Raw genomic sequence first — 15,160 nt, 5'->3', positions numbered from 1 at the left:
ATCTTTTGATTAATATCCTAAATCCAAGGCAACAATGAATTCTGAGGGCTATACATATTAAGAAGCTTCCCAAAAAACGCAGCCTAACAGCTCTCTGTTTGTATAACAGGCCTAATTTTCCAAGTCAATGGAAATTAAGGACATATTCATATATCCTTAAGAATCTATTTTTGTATCTCCATTCTGATATGGGAAACAACACTGTAAGGAAACAGAACGATGACTTGAAGTTCTTGTCGTTGGTATCCATAAAGCACGATCAGCTCCTGAGCTAGGGTATGAAAGACTTTTCCTCCTGCCAAAACCAGCTGTGAAGATGAAACCATTTCACAGGCCAAGTTAGCTGTTAACAATAGAGAAACATTTAGCTTCTACGGACTGCAAATGACAAATTAAGTGAAAATAGATACATAAATAAATAAAAAGTACTTCATACACACCAAGGTGGCATCTAAAATACATAATAAGCTAAATTTGCAAACATCCCCATCCATACTAATTTAAAAACAATAGATGCCTTTATACAACGTAAAAAAAAACACCTAGAATTATGGATTTTTTAAATCAGTTATTACTAGTAATTAAAATTGCACAGCTTGCTTGCAATCATATATTAATAAATATTATTTATAACATAACAAGGTATCTGGAACAGAGACTACTCATTCTTCAAAATATTCTTTTTAGTTCTCATTAAAATAAATATGAAATAAAACAGGCAGAACTTTAAATAGTGTCATATCATTATCATTTATCAAATGTTTCATTAACACTGCAATTATTTCCTGAAAATGAAATGTCGATTTTACAGTAATTCTTTTTACTCTGTTCAGGATTTTGCTATCGTAGGATATGAAATCAACCATCCTGACAAGCTAATATCTTAGTTTTTCCACAGGCACAACCTCTAAGGCAACTGTAATTGTGCATGGAAAAAAAAAAGTGTCATTATTAGACACAACATATAATTTTCAGATTCTACAGTTAGACATGTAATAATAATAGTCCCCAAATGCTTCTTAGCACTGTAAGAATTTACTTCACCTCTGTGCATTATAAACAAAACTAGCATAGATTATCATGATTATCTTATTTGATTTTAAAACCAACTGTGCGTATTTCTTTGGTTAGAATTCTTCTATCAGTGAACTTATCACTCAGTCTTTGACATCTGTCACAAAGAAGGGCTAGGATAAAATAAATAACCTATTATTTAGCTATTTTAAGAACATGCAAGATGCTTTTAACTTTTATAATATTACAGATGTGGAACATTTAGGCGAACTATCTCACTGATACGTGCTGATTTGCATACCAGACCTCCTAAAGCTTATTTACTTTAGAAGTAGCCCACCCATCCCCAAAGCCAAGAGAAGTCTGTCTATTGACTTTAGAGGCAATAGATTGGCCAAATGGTCCAAGGAAGTTTATTTAATAAGCAGTGAGTGCCTATTTAGCACAGTTTTGCTGCTTCATTAAACATAATTCAAGCCAATCAATTCAACTTTTCAAACTAACAGAATAGCACTGTGGAGTAGTTTCCATTTCTCAACAGATATATTATAGAAAGTTGGTTGCACTACCTCATTACTCTTGCTTTGTGAAAGAGCCAGGCTATCATTTGTCAGTTCCTCATCATCTGCATTATTTCTGTTAAGAACTTTACTCTTCTTCTTCTTGGATCCTCCATCGCTAGCTGTGCTGCTGTTATCTTCTTCATTACCTTCCTCATCATTGTCATCCTCATCACTCCCACTCCCATCATCTTCATCATCCTCATTATCTCCATCGCTCCCTTCTTTTCGCAGTGCATTTTTTCCTTTTTTTTTCTCAGGAGTAGGCCGCCAGTCATTGTCATCTTCACTGTCATAATCGTCCATATCATTTAGTTCTTCCATTGATACAAAATCCAGTAAAGGCCGGTTCCTGCGCAAATTCCATTTTTTGGGTTCACTTGTTTGCTCATCAGCCACAGCATCAGGTTCAGCTGCTTTCTCTTTTTCTTTCTTCTTTTTGGGCTTTTCTTCTTCATCTTCTTGCTCTTTCTTTTCAGTTTTAATTACCTCTTTGTCTGCTGTCGGCACCTCTTCTTCAGTGGAGCTCTTTGGCTGTTGCTCTTCTACTTTCTCTTCTGTTGGTTCCTCCTCCAAGATATTTTCTTCTGATTCAGTACAGGAACCTTCTCCACTGTCCTTTGATGCATCTTCACTCCCATGACCACTTCCTTCAGAATCTGTTGAGCATATGAAAATTTAAAAAATGTTCCAACACAAATGTACCCCCAAAAATAAAATGTGCTGAAGTTGTTAAACAAAAAAACGATGCATATTCCTCCCTCATAAGGTAGTCCACCTATTTTTTCAGTTGGAGTCCAAATACTGCTATTTCAAGTGGCATGTTGAGAATCTGTTAAACATGAGTGCATCTTAAGATGGAAAAAAAAGATAGTAGAATTTATTAAATGAATGTTTAATGTTCCTCTGAACTGCAGCTCATACTAACAGTAAGAAGTAGCACAGAATAATTTCCATGTGAATTCACATCTCAATGAAAGAATGTTCAGATTTTAATTTTTGAGGTGTTTCCTAAATCTTAAAAATATTTGAAATAGCTATCCAACAGGAGAGACTTAAATTTAAAAAAAAAAAAAAAATTAAGAAGTTTATATAACAAGTACTGCTTAATAATGTGGATAATCGTATCCCTTCATTTCTGGTACAGGTTTATTTTCTGGTTTGGGGGATTCTTTTAACTACAAATATTATTTCACTTATTAATCCCACATAAACTATGACTCATTCAGCACTGAAGCTGCACAACAATGCTTAAATTCTAACCTTATACAATTCAGATGATATTGTTCTGTGTTCAATCACTATCTCCATTAATTAATACTGGCCAATCTGTGCAACAGAAAGGAAGAGGATTCATACGCAGAACCCACAAAAATAAGGCAACCATCTGTACTGTAAAGAACATGTAAAAATTACTGGAAAGTATGCCAAGTCTTAAACTTGTTAAATTTTATCAAGATCATCCATCTTCCATCTTATATGCTACTACTTTTCATTCACAGCATTAGTTGCAGCATTACACAAAGAAAAAGTCAGAGAAGATTTTTAAAAAATTAAGTAAAAAATTAAGTTAAAAAATTAAAAAATTAAAAATAAAATTAAAAAAAGTTGCTTGATCCAATGGATCAAATGGGCAATGGCTACTGCTTTCAGTTTAAATTTTCAGAGCTATCATCAGCTTCCTGAGGTACTGTCAGATGTTATAAAATAGATGCAGAGAAGAAACATGTTGGTACTCAAACATTTTTTAAAAGTCCTTATTTACTTTACTTACCCCCCACACACACAAAGTTACACCAAGTATCAACAAGAGAGAATTTCTGTGCACATCCATCTCTTTATAAAGCCAAATAAAGAAACGGGGACAACGCACTAAGTTAAGTAAATTTTGTAAACATACTGCACACTTGAAACGTGCCCTTTATTTCCATCCCACGGTGCTCTTGTCTACAACTGAGCAGTAACTCAGTTGTTACATAGGTATGTTGGTTAATTTGGGGTTTTATGGGTATACCTGTATGTAGAAGTGTTAAGTATATGATGAAATTATATAATTTTCAACAGCAACAACAGAAAACACATCAGTGCTGCTACTACTGCTGCTCAGATTATTGTTATCAGGTGAATGATAGTCCCCTTGCAAGTTGCTAAAAGAATTTTCCTGTAAGTGTTTTACCTTTTCGAGAGCCAGGAAAAGAAATGAACACAGTAACAGAAATTATTGTAGTCTTTTGCTCAAAGACTAATTCAGTGATTCCCCTGCACCTATAAGCCTTAATGGCAGTAATGGAAGCACAAGCATAATAACATAAGTTTCAAAACAGTAGAATACTCTTTAGGCATGCCTAAGAACTAAAACCAGTATTAACCAGATATGCAATCTAATATATGAGTTTTATATTACAATAGCTTTCTTTGGTTCAGGAAAGTGTTCATGAGACCTAACAAATACAAGTATGTCAAAGTTAGACTGACTCTAGACATTTGATAAATGCTAAATATAAGTTTGATGACAAAATTTATTTTTGTCTCTCATTTCACAGGATCTACACTGTCAGTGTGCCAATACTTACCTCACTGTACGACTGGATAGAGCTTTGTCATGTTAAAATTAATTTCACCAGATTTTTATACTACTTTATTTCATATATATACATAAATACTAGACATTGCATACTTAAATATACTCCCCCAGTATAGTTCCAAGACAAATAATATAAGATTTTTTGATGCTTTACTTGTGCAGTTGCCTTTCTAAATATGCTTGGATTTCTTGTGAATTTAAGCTTCTACTTCATTTTGGGGCATAATCTCGGTCTGGGGATCATTTCCTTCCAAAGAGCACTCCAAATTATCAACAGTGATTTTTTACATCAACACTATGGCACTAAGAACACTCCCTAGCTGCCATATGCCATGCAAACAATATAAAAACAGAACAAATAAACCCTGGTTTCATTCACTTCTCACCTCAAATTCTCATTGCCTTTGACTGCACATTATGGTTTGTATTTTTCTATCTGTAAGCATGTACATACCAGAGATACTTATACTAAGGGATATCCTTCTTCCATTTAAATGCATCCACTGTGATAGGTACTTCTCTAGAAAGCGCTGTTCTGCGATAACAGCTATTTTTGCAGCAGTTCTTCTGTCAGATGCACTTTCAGTTAGGAAGAAGCTGTAGTATACAATTTTCTCCTTGAAAGAAATTCTTAAAGAATGGCTCTTTCAAATTGGCAACCATATCATGTCATTCCCTATGGGACAGAAGTCAAGCTATTCTCAGCAAAAGATGGGGCCAGATACACTGTCAAACAGTGAAGAATATAGAGTTCCACTGAGAACAAAAATGAGAGAGAGCAGTTGGGAAAGAGGCATCACTTACTTCTGTACAACTTGTAGCTGTAGCTGTGTAGCTACTGCTGAGCACAGCAGCGGGTGGCAGTCATATCCAGAAGGGGTAACTGTGAGGAATTCTCCTGTACACAACACTTTGCTCCAGAATTAATGTTAGGAAAAGTATGATGAAGGTAAACAAAGGTGACACTAAACACCACTTCGCTGCTTTCAAATACATACTAAGCACAAGACTGAGGAAAGCTACTACATTACTGAAATCACTACAGCAGTTAAAAAAAAAAAATCCATCAGAGTTTTTGTAGGGCCATTTAAAAAGCAACTAAACGCTCTACCCTATAATTTTTTTTTAAACATTCTAAGAAAATTCATGTACATGGAGAGCAGGGGCTAAATTATTACAGCACGTGACTACTCACAGAAGACTGATTCTTCAAAGCAGTATTTAGTTTAACAAGCAGCTCTGTAAAAAGCCATTTTATTGATCGTTTAAGTGAAGTTTGAAGGATAAGCTAGTTCCAAGACATCAATCACTGACTCAATTTTGGTCTTCCCTCTTATGCTGGCAAAGCCTAACCAAATCCAGATAGCAGAAGAGAAGCAGCTGGCACTATGTGGAGGTATGGCAGGATGCTTCACAGTACCTTCTTTTGGAGGGCAGTAACAACAACAAATATAGGCTATAGAAGAGGTTAATTCTTTGGGAGGTGAAAGCAGCTCAGTTACAATCACCCTGTTCAGCAGCCCCTTACCCTCTTTCTCCCAATCAGAAGACAGACAGCGAATCTTTTGATTATGTGAAATTCCCTGTTTATCTCTGCTAGAAGCCCATGTTACACATCACACAAACCCCCCTCACCCATGTTGCTTGCATCCTGACAGACAGGAAAAGTGCTGGATAAACTGCCTGGCCACAACAGCCTCTGCCCATAAAACTTTCTTTCTTAGAAGAACAGCTCCAAACTCACAGAATCTCCTTTGCACACGGGTAAGAGAAGCTGCATTTCCAACGTATTTGAACTAGAAATTGCAATTAATTTTAAATACCTTAAGGAAATGTTCAAACCAACTAGAAAGCTCTGATTTTAATAAGTAGATGTTAAAAGAAAAAAAAGGCAGGGAAACTTCAATGATACATGAAAAATACGAATTTTTAAATTGCCAAAGGCAATGTTATGTAAGTGGCAAATTTCTGATCACATTTGTCTATTAGACTAAAGCCATCAAGCTCCACTATGCTAAGACTGATTAGCACACAGCTGCATGGAAAGCAAGAATGGAAACGGCTTAACACTTCTCTTTGAACATAACTTCAAATAACAGAACCTAACGTCAGTTAGGTTTATGACACTGGCTTTCTGTACTATTTTGCAGAGTGAGATGATATGGTTACTGAAGTATTTAAACCTTGGTAGGCTATTGGCAATTCAATATTGTAATGCTGGCAATTAAAAAATCAGAACTGTTTGAAGGAGCATAGTTATCATACAGAATAAAATCAAAGCTGATTAAGGTATTTCTGTTCTAAGGAGAGAATTTCACTTCTAAAACAAGACTTGAGAAAAAAAAAAAAAATTGAACTGAACACAAATACTGGGCAGGCCAGGAAATGAAACTGATTACTCTTCTTTCAGAAAGTATTCAGTTTAATAGAAGAAAAAAGACAGAAAGACATAAATTAGTTATTTAGTAAGCAGTTTCCTCACTTCTACTCCTCAATTACATCACACTTCAGCAGACACCTACTCAAATTCTAAGTTTTCAAAACTTTATGTTCTCAAATGTGCATTGAGTCACTAAGAATTGCCTCAATTTACAATGCTGTAACACGGGTGGAATGGGTTACCCTACCTCCTGAACTCAATTGACATTTCCCAGTTTCAGAGCCTTCAACTGTTTTTACTGTTATAAAACTTCTCTCATTTGGATGAAGTATTACATGTCCCATGCCTTCCCTCAGCAAACTCGCAGTCCTGAAGTAATCCACACAACTGGATTCCAGTACAACTTATTATGTAGTGAGCTTGGACATGTATTTTTCCCAGAAACGTCCACGAGCTCATGAGCTGTGCATCTTTTAAGAGGGATGTGACAGGTAGGAGACTAAGTCTCTGAGCTACTGTAACAAGTCTCCACTCAAGAGACACTTGAAACACCCCATCCTCAATAAGCAGAGGTCACTGGATTGCTAGTGGACCATCCCACCAAGTTGGAGTTAATAAAGCTCAGAATGTTCTCCATGCACCATAAAAATGCACAAGAGATGGACACATACATGCACAATAAGAGGAGATGCAAGACAAAAGTAGAAATAGTGTAGCTAAGTAGAAGACCATGAGTCCAAGTAGGCATCCTGTCTCAGCACAGACTGAACAAGCAGAACACCACTGAACAGGTGAACAATGGCTCTCTAAGGGACATGCTGTAAAAGTAAGACACAAAATGTCACAGCATGGGAAAACAAAGAAAAACAATGTTATCCCATCATAAAACCCATCCAGCCCTGGCACTGAAACAAAACCCTGGATGGCTCTTAAATTACTCCTCTGCTGTCAGGAAACATATGGAAGAACAGAAATCTCAGCATTTCCAAAGAAAACGCGTGTTCAAAATGCCAGTCAGCCACCCCAAAGCACCTTCAAGTGGTAGACACCTGTACAGTAACAGATCTCACTTGGGATGAAGATAACCCAAAAGAACATAATGCCCATATTTTTCACCTCCTCAGAGACAAAAAAGACATTGGCAATTCCATTCAGAACCACGCACTAAGGTTGCAATGTCAAGTCTTCAAAAGACTTTAATTATTAAGTAAATTATCAAGTAATTGCACAATGATTAGCTCTTCAGTATTTCCTCTTACCTTCACTGTCTAGTGAAACATCCCACAAGTTCATTCTCAAAAACAAAACTGTTAGTTTCTTTATCAATATTTCACTAGTGTTTATCACTACTGCCTTTTGGTGCTCTGTAAACGCACCTTTACATCAGAATATCCTTTACAGAAAAGCAGCAGTGGAATTTTTATTGTACTAATAGGAAACGAATTACAGAAAGATATTTGCAATATATTTCCAGATCAAGTCACTGCTTTTTCAAAATACCTAGTGTATTCATTTACATAGATTGTTACATGCTTTAAACAGAGCTCCTACTGGTCTCAATTACAGTAACAGTATGTGGCATTTGTGTAGGTCAGGTTCCATGATCAACATTAAAAAAAAAAAAAAAAAAAAGATATTTACACGCGCCTCTAAAATTTCAGTGTAGGAGATGTGTAGCAGAAATAGTGACAGAATTCAGCTCTTAGAGGCAGAATTTAACTATACTCTTCTTAGTTACACTAAGGAAGAGGCTCGGTCCTTACATTTACACATCATTCTTGACCAGGGACCAAGATATATAAATTTCTCTGCATCATTTCAGTTTTAGTGTATGAGCTGCTTGAAGTGACTGATTTCAGTGATGAAAGAAGGGGGAAATCCCTGCTTTGGAATCCTACTGGGAATTACCCTACAACTATACACCGGTTTCTGACATCGCTGCGGCACTCAGTAAATTTAAAAACAAGACCAAACAAAACCAACAACAACAAAAATCACAAAGGATGTTCTAATTAATTCAAAAGCATAACTTCAAATAACTAGTCTTTATTGTGAATCATATTATTAAAAAACTTCAGTTGAGTACATTAGAGCACTATCATTTCAAGTCACACAGCGATATTCTCTGACTCCAATTGGACGTTGTTTTTCATTGATCTCACTTTAAGACTACATACAGCACTCCTATTAAGAAACAAAATTTTGAAGATGTTTATAAGGAAAGAAAATATACAGTACCTTAAAATAATGGCACTATTACTTTACTATGTAGAAACAGTGACAGAGAAGTTTTAAGAATTACTTAATTCAGTAATGCAAAGCCAACAGACCTGAAAACTATTTTCATTAAGTAAATTTGCAATAATATAACTGTTCTAAAATCAGTTTCCTTAAACAGATGTTACAATTTTTCTTTAGAGTAGAAAAGTCAATAATCACCTGTTGGCGTAACCTAAACCCAAAAGAAAATAAATTAACTACACTGTAAGTAAAGGGCATATCCCCTTCAGAATGTTTGTGGTGAAAATGGATGTTGGGTGATTAGAAATATTTTCTGTAATGAAAGAAAACTTTATGAAGGCATCAGGACTCTGAATACAGAAATTCAGAAATGATTATTCCTTCCTGTACTAAACACCAATCAAATATCGGTGTTCTCAAACCCTTACTGCATCACATATTCCCAGAAATATGAAAGAACAATGAACACACATAAAACTTTAAATGTTCAGGATTTAGCCCTCCTAGACTTGCACATTATCATCTACTACCACATATCACTTAACATCCTAAACCTCATACATATGGATGCAACATAATCAGCAGGGAGTAAACAACTTCAGAACTATTTAAATTCAGTATTTAAATAGTCTTTGAACCTATAGGTGTCTTTTTTTTTTTTAATTTAAAAATTGCTACATATATCTGCATTTGTGAACCAAATAAAGATACATTGCAGAGCGAATTACCATACTTACAAAATCTTTCCAAGTCACGAGTAGACTTTATAGTCATTTTCAATGTAGAAAAACTTTCTTCCTTCTGTCACAGTTGTTTGTTTTTTTATTGATTTCCCTTAATAAACAAATTGCGCAATGAAATTCTGAATTCAAACAAATACTAAATATTGTACATATACAGACTCTGATTTGCAACAGGCTGTACAAGGAGAGATCTCTATCATCACTGAAAGAAGAAACCCTGAATGTAATGGAGAATTGCACATTATTCTTTGAAGGCTAAATTCCCCAGTGAGCAAAAGGAAAATCTGTTTTCTATCAGCAACAATCCAGAATATGTCTAGTACGGGTGCTTGCGTACATACACACAAAATTTTTTTAAACATACATACATATTTTTAAGTGATTGATTTTATTTTTCATATAAAGGGACTTGTGTTTATATTTATATATGCAAATACATATATACATAAATACGCATACATATAAATAAAGTCCCTTTATGTCAGTACCTCTACCATCCAAATCTGAATGGATTAAATACAACCAAATTTAAGGTTTTTTATATGAACCTCATTTAAAATCAGCACAGGCATCCTATTTCAAACATACTGCAGCTATCCAAATAAATTGTATGACACAAAAGAACAACTTTTCATCCACTTTAAGAGTTTATACATTTAATAACTTCATATTAATACCTTCTCCAAACCCTCACAACTTCTTCCTTTCACAATGAAGAAAATCTTTGAATAAAGTATAAAACTCTTCTGTTTCAAAAATCTTTTCACTTAATCTTATATTTTATTAAACAGAACATTAATTTTTCCTGCGAGTATATCTAGGACCTGACGTGTCAAAACAAAGCTGTATGAGACATAAAACCACAAAAGAGTAACCAAAAAAAAACATTTTCTAATTAAAACTTGTTTTTTTCTCATTATATAGTTGTTTCCATGAAGTGTTACTCTATAAAGAGAACTCCCATTCAACTTCCTCAAAACGCAACTGAAGTTGAAACGCTCTCGAGGCTAGACAACTGTTCCCACATGTACATATGCATCCTAAAAGTCAAAGAGGTTATCAACTAAAAAAGTGTCCTCCGCATCCAGACAAAGTTGAGTCAGGAAGCTCTATTCATTACTTTTAGATAATGATTGATTATCTTTAATCACATAACATATTGTTCTGGATTACATGTTCATGTCCCATACTCCATTTCCAATTCTCCTTTCCCCTTTAAACCAGCCTATGCTACAACTCCAAAACAAGGATGTTTTCTTCAGTAAATAAAGGCCACTTCCTTTTATGGCAACTTTTCATTACAGTGTAACTACTTAATAAGAAAAAAATAAAAATACTTAAAGCAAAATTTAAAAGGTAAATTAACCCACAAAACTTTACATAGAATTGTTAAGATAACATCTTTCCCTTAAGCCACTGCAGCCTGCTTCTGCCAAACCAGCCAAGGAGAGTATGCCTAAGTTGGGGGGGGAAGGTGGGGAAGCATTAGTCTACACCGTAAAACTGATACAGGTGAAATGATCATTACGCTTTTCTTATGTTCATTAATAAGGAAGACCTTGCCAGATGATAAAATGTCTTTACGTGGAGATGGGGAATATCTTTGCAAGACAAATTCACATGAAAACATAAATCTGTGTATCCAGTGCAGAAATGAAAAACTGAAGGTATTTGACAAGCTGTCATAATGCTCCCTTACATCTTTTATATATATATATACACACACTATATGTCTTTGCTCATTTCCCTGAGCACATGCCAAAAAGCATCCTGTGTACAACTTATTCACAAGCATGGTCCTGCTCCTTCCCCCTTATTCCACTATCCCCCCCCCCAACATACCTGAGTTTTATTCATTTAATTTTGGTATCTTTTTTATATTTTCAGTTTCTGTGGGAATTCACTGCAGATACAGGAATCTGCATACACAGAAAAGACTGCAGAACAAAAACACTCAGAGGCAAGCATTTCCTTCTGGTATGAAATGTTTCTGTAGAGCAGACACCCAAAGTTTGTCTATTATAATAGACACTTGAACAGATCATCGTTCTACCTAAGATGTTCACTTGCTGAGTGGAGTTAACCTTAAGAAATTAGGCGGGTTCTTCAGTCCAGAAGAAATTATTGCCCAGGCTAAATCAACGCAAAATGGCTTTAGGGCAGTTACTCCAATACTAAAAGAAGTGAACGGTTTAAAGTTATCATTAGGCTGAAGAAATGAAAAGCAATACACTTCGCTAAGAGAGTCAACACAGAAGATGCTCAAATGCTTCTGCCAAAACGTGTTTGTTAATGTTGTTTTCTGTTGAGAAAAAAACTATTTGCAACTGAAGTAGTGTACAGATCCCTCGTTTAATCAGTTGTTTCATATCTGCAGCATGAAAATTTCCTGTTATGCACCTGAATCAGTTCAAGCGAGTCCAAGCCCCAATAGTTCACTAGCCCCATCCCATCTCCCGTATGTTAAATGAGCAACCACACACCAAAAGCCAAGAAAATTCTGAAGCGAGCAGACAAACAAACATATTTACCTGAAGCATCTCCAACTTTAAAGTCACTGTCATCAGAGCTATCATAATCTAAAGCCTCCAGCAGCGAAGCCGCCAAAGGCTTCACCTGCCTCCTCTTCGAGCTGCGGTCCACTGCGGGGAAAAAAAAAGCAGAGTATTGCTGTTAGCTGGCACAACGCACGGCACCGGGCTCACACGGGACGAGCCGGGGGCAGCCCCCCGGCACCCCACACCGCACCACGGGCAGCCGAGGGCGACCCCCAGCCCCCCGCCCGCTCGGCTGCCGGCACCAGGCTCCAAGGGGAGGTCTCCGGCCCCGCGGCCCGGCACCCCCGGGAAGGGGCGGCCAGAGCCGCCGGGCCCCACTTACTGAAGGCGGCGCCGCTGCCTCGACCCCTCGGGCACGGAGCCGCCGAGCCCGGCCCGGCCGCAGACAATGGCCCGGCGCCGACCCGGATGCGCACCCGCGCCCGCCCGCCCGCCTCTCTGCCTGCCGCCGGCACGGCGCATGCGCGGCCTCGCCGCGGTTGCGCGCAGCGAGGTGAAGCCGAGAGGGGCGGTGGTGCCCGCAGTCTGCCCGGCGGGCGGCCACAGCCTGTGGGGGTACGGGGAGACCCCGCAGTCAGGCCGTGATGCCGGGTGCCATGTTGTTATGGGCATTCACCCTCAGAGCCTCGTGGAGTGGGAAAACGAGTTCAAAAAATAAACATAATTCCCCCCAAAACACCTTGCTCGGTTCCCCCGTGTGGAGATGAGGCAGTGTAAGGCTGCTTTTGTTACAGAGCTGTGCTCGGAGCTGGGTTCCCTCTGGGATGGATGCACGCGTTGTGTTCGCACCCTCACTCTTGCACTCCTGGCAACTGAAGTAGGGTTTTTAAAGTGCACAGCCCGAGCTGAGAGCCTGTGCTGCATCCGCAACGGCTCTGCCCGAATCCCCCACGGATGTTTCTCCAGGCCAACAGTCTTCTCGCTATTGCAAAGTACAAATAAGCACATGCATAGTGTGTTGTTATAAATGAAGTCTCATCTCAATCTGAATTTAGTAATATTTATAAAAAATATTTATAAAAGGTATAAAAGGCAAGTGAACAGCGCTGGGTGTGCAGGGTGTCCATGCGCCACCAACACACACACATGAACATCAAATATTCTAAATATACAGAACATTGCTTTTACATACTAAACCCGAGTATGCCTATACAATCAGAAAAGGTAACAAACAATCCTGTAAATTCCATGACTTACTAAACTCGAGTACACCTATACATGTGTACAATCACAAAAGGTAACAAACAATCCTTTAAGGTCCATGACTTAACAGCCTCCATTTTCCATTCCTTTTCTTGATTACAAACAAGTCTCCATTTTCCATTCCTTTTGAGCAATATGTCGTGCTTTAAGTTGTCAAGCAACTCGGCCTTCGAGCTTTATGTATCCCGTTCTTCCCGGATTGAAGAAAAGCATATCCATCTCCTTTTCAAGGCCAATAGGCCTGGGTCAAAAGGCACATCCAGGTCACTAGGGAGCGAAACAGCAAAGGCCTTCGACAGTAGTAGCAGTGGAGGGGCCGATGGCGTAGCAATCGGATCAGTAAACAAGCCCGCAGCTCCCTTGCTATCTGGCAAACCACACGTTTCTGACGGTGGTCCCACATGGCTCTTTAAGGCCTCAGAGACTTCTCGCCAGATGCCGAGCAATCCCACTGCAACCTTGTCGTTTTTAGTTGCAGAGTCCCACACCTTGTCCTCAATTTGGTCCCATATTTCAGGCTCATAAACTGATTGTTAATAAGGAGAATAAGCTGTAAGGTTACCAGGACAGTCTTTTGTTTCCAAGGACGTATGATTCCCCATAATGCGCAGCTGCTTACCAGCGAGGGGCAGTTGTGTGCGCGGGTCCGCTTCTCTCAGTTTGAGCTTCTCTCCAGCTCCGGTGTGCCCATTTCCAACAACTTTCTGCACGACCTTCTCCGAGCGGTTTGCTGAGTTTGACGAACCTATCTTCAAGAGGCAATCAATGTGCCTGTTCCCGTCATGGTCTCCGTTCTGCTAGCCCGTTCCTTTTCATTCCTTCTTTTTGCTTCTTTATTGATGACATAACTTCATTATATCATGTTGCTTTTTTTTTATCTGGAGGACAGGCTCCACTTTTATACCCTTCTCCCCACAGCAATTCTTTTCAAAACAACTTTTCATTGGTCAAACAACTTTGCATATAACAGCAGCAAACACCCAGAAACTTCCATGCCGTAAGGGCTGGAGAACAAGCAACCCGAGACTGCATGGAGTCTCCTAAATCACCCTTTTTTGTTCCCTCTAAACTCTTTTACATTCCTGATGGCCTCATCGTTAAGAGTCTAATGTTATCATTAACCACGGGGCTTTCCGAACCCCATGGCCACACTCCATCTCCCCATCTTTATTAACCCCATCTCCCCTTTCTTTATTAATATCAACCATTTTGTCGACACGAATTACCACTCCACAGGTGTATTAGTCTTTTTTTACTTACGTACACCATACTGATGACTGGTTAGTCTATGATGTCTTTTTCTGCTTTCAGAAATTTGAAATACTTTAAATATGTATATTTTTTTTGATTTTGAGTACAGTGGAAGGAAAAAAAAAATCCAAAGGAAAATGTTTTCTCTGTGTCCTTTCTGTAACTGAGTTTCCTACTTTTTTTAAACACATTACCACATCATTACTTGATGTGTTCACACCTGTTTCCTCCACTGGTACTTTGGCTACATAGCCTGAGTGCACCATGAACACCTTTCCTGTTCATGTTCTGCCAGCCCTACCTAAATTAACTATCTACCCATGCAGTCTAGTGTTTCCTGCTTCCCTGTTCCCTTAGGACCTGTGTCTTAGATTTGCATGCCCAGAGTGTTGTTTGTTTGTTTGTTTGTTTTTCCTTTAACTGGCATCCCCATCCTACTTCAGACAAAATTCCACTCTTAACATGACACATGGGGGGCTCAGCTCCCTTCATTCACACTCTGCAGCTCCATGCTCAAACACGCAGCAGCAAGTTCTGCACAATCTCCTGCTTGCCAAGGTGACAAGCCCCTGATCCTGTCATGTACATGGTAGCTGGTGGGACAACTCAGAAGGACTGCAGGTGGA

At 38.3% G+C, this 15,160-nt stretch overlaps 1 protein-coding gene across 3 annotated transcripts in view; it reads right to left on the bottom strand.

Annotated features, from left to right (window-relative positions):
* Positions 1-12,491, bottom strand: part of PHF14 (PHD finger protein 14) — a 164,339-nt gene extending 151,848 nt beyond the window's left edge. For all 3 annotated transcript variants that reach the window (XM_032181011.1, XM_032181012.1, XM_032181013.1), the window contains exons 1-3: positions 12,403-12,491; positions 12,054-12,164; positions 1,584-2,233 (exon numbers count right to left, since the gene is read on the bottom strand). In XM_032181011.1, coding sequence (XP_032036902.1) covers positions 1,584-2,233; positions 12,054-12,164; position 12,403 — 762 coding nt within the window. In that variant the 5' untranslated portion in view covers positions 12,404-12,491. The remainder of the gene's footprint in view (positions 1-1,583; positions 2,234-12,053; positions 12,165-12,402) is intronic.
* Between the last annotated feature and the right edge of the window lie 2,669 nt (positions 12,492-15,160).

The sequence above is a fragment of the Aythya fuligula genome, chromosome 2 (assembly GCF_009819795.1).
Source record: "Aythya fuligula isolate bAytFul2 chromosome 2, bAytFul2.pri, whole genome shotgun sequence".
Lineage (NCBI taxonomy): Eukaryota > Metazoa > Chordata > Aves > Anseriformes > Anatidae > Aythya > Aythya fuligula.
Note: the sequence above shows the minus strand (reverse complement) of the source record. Positions and strands in the feature narration are given on the sequence as shown.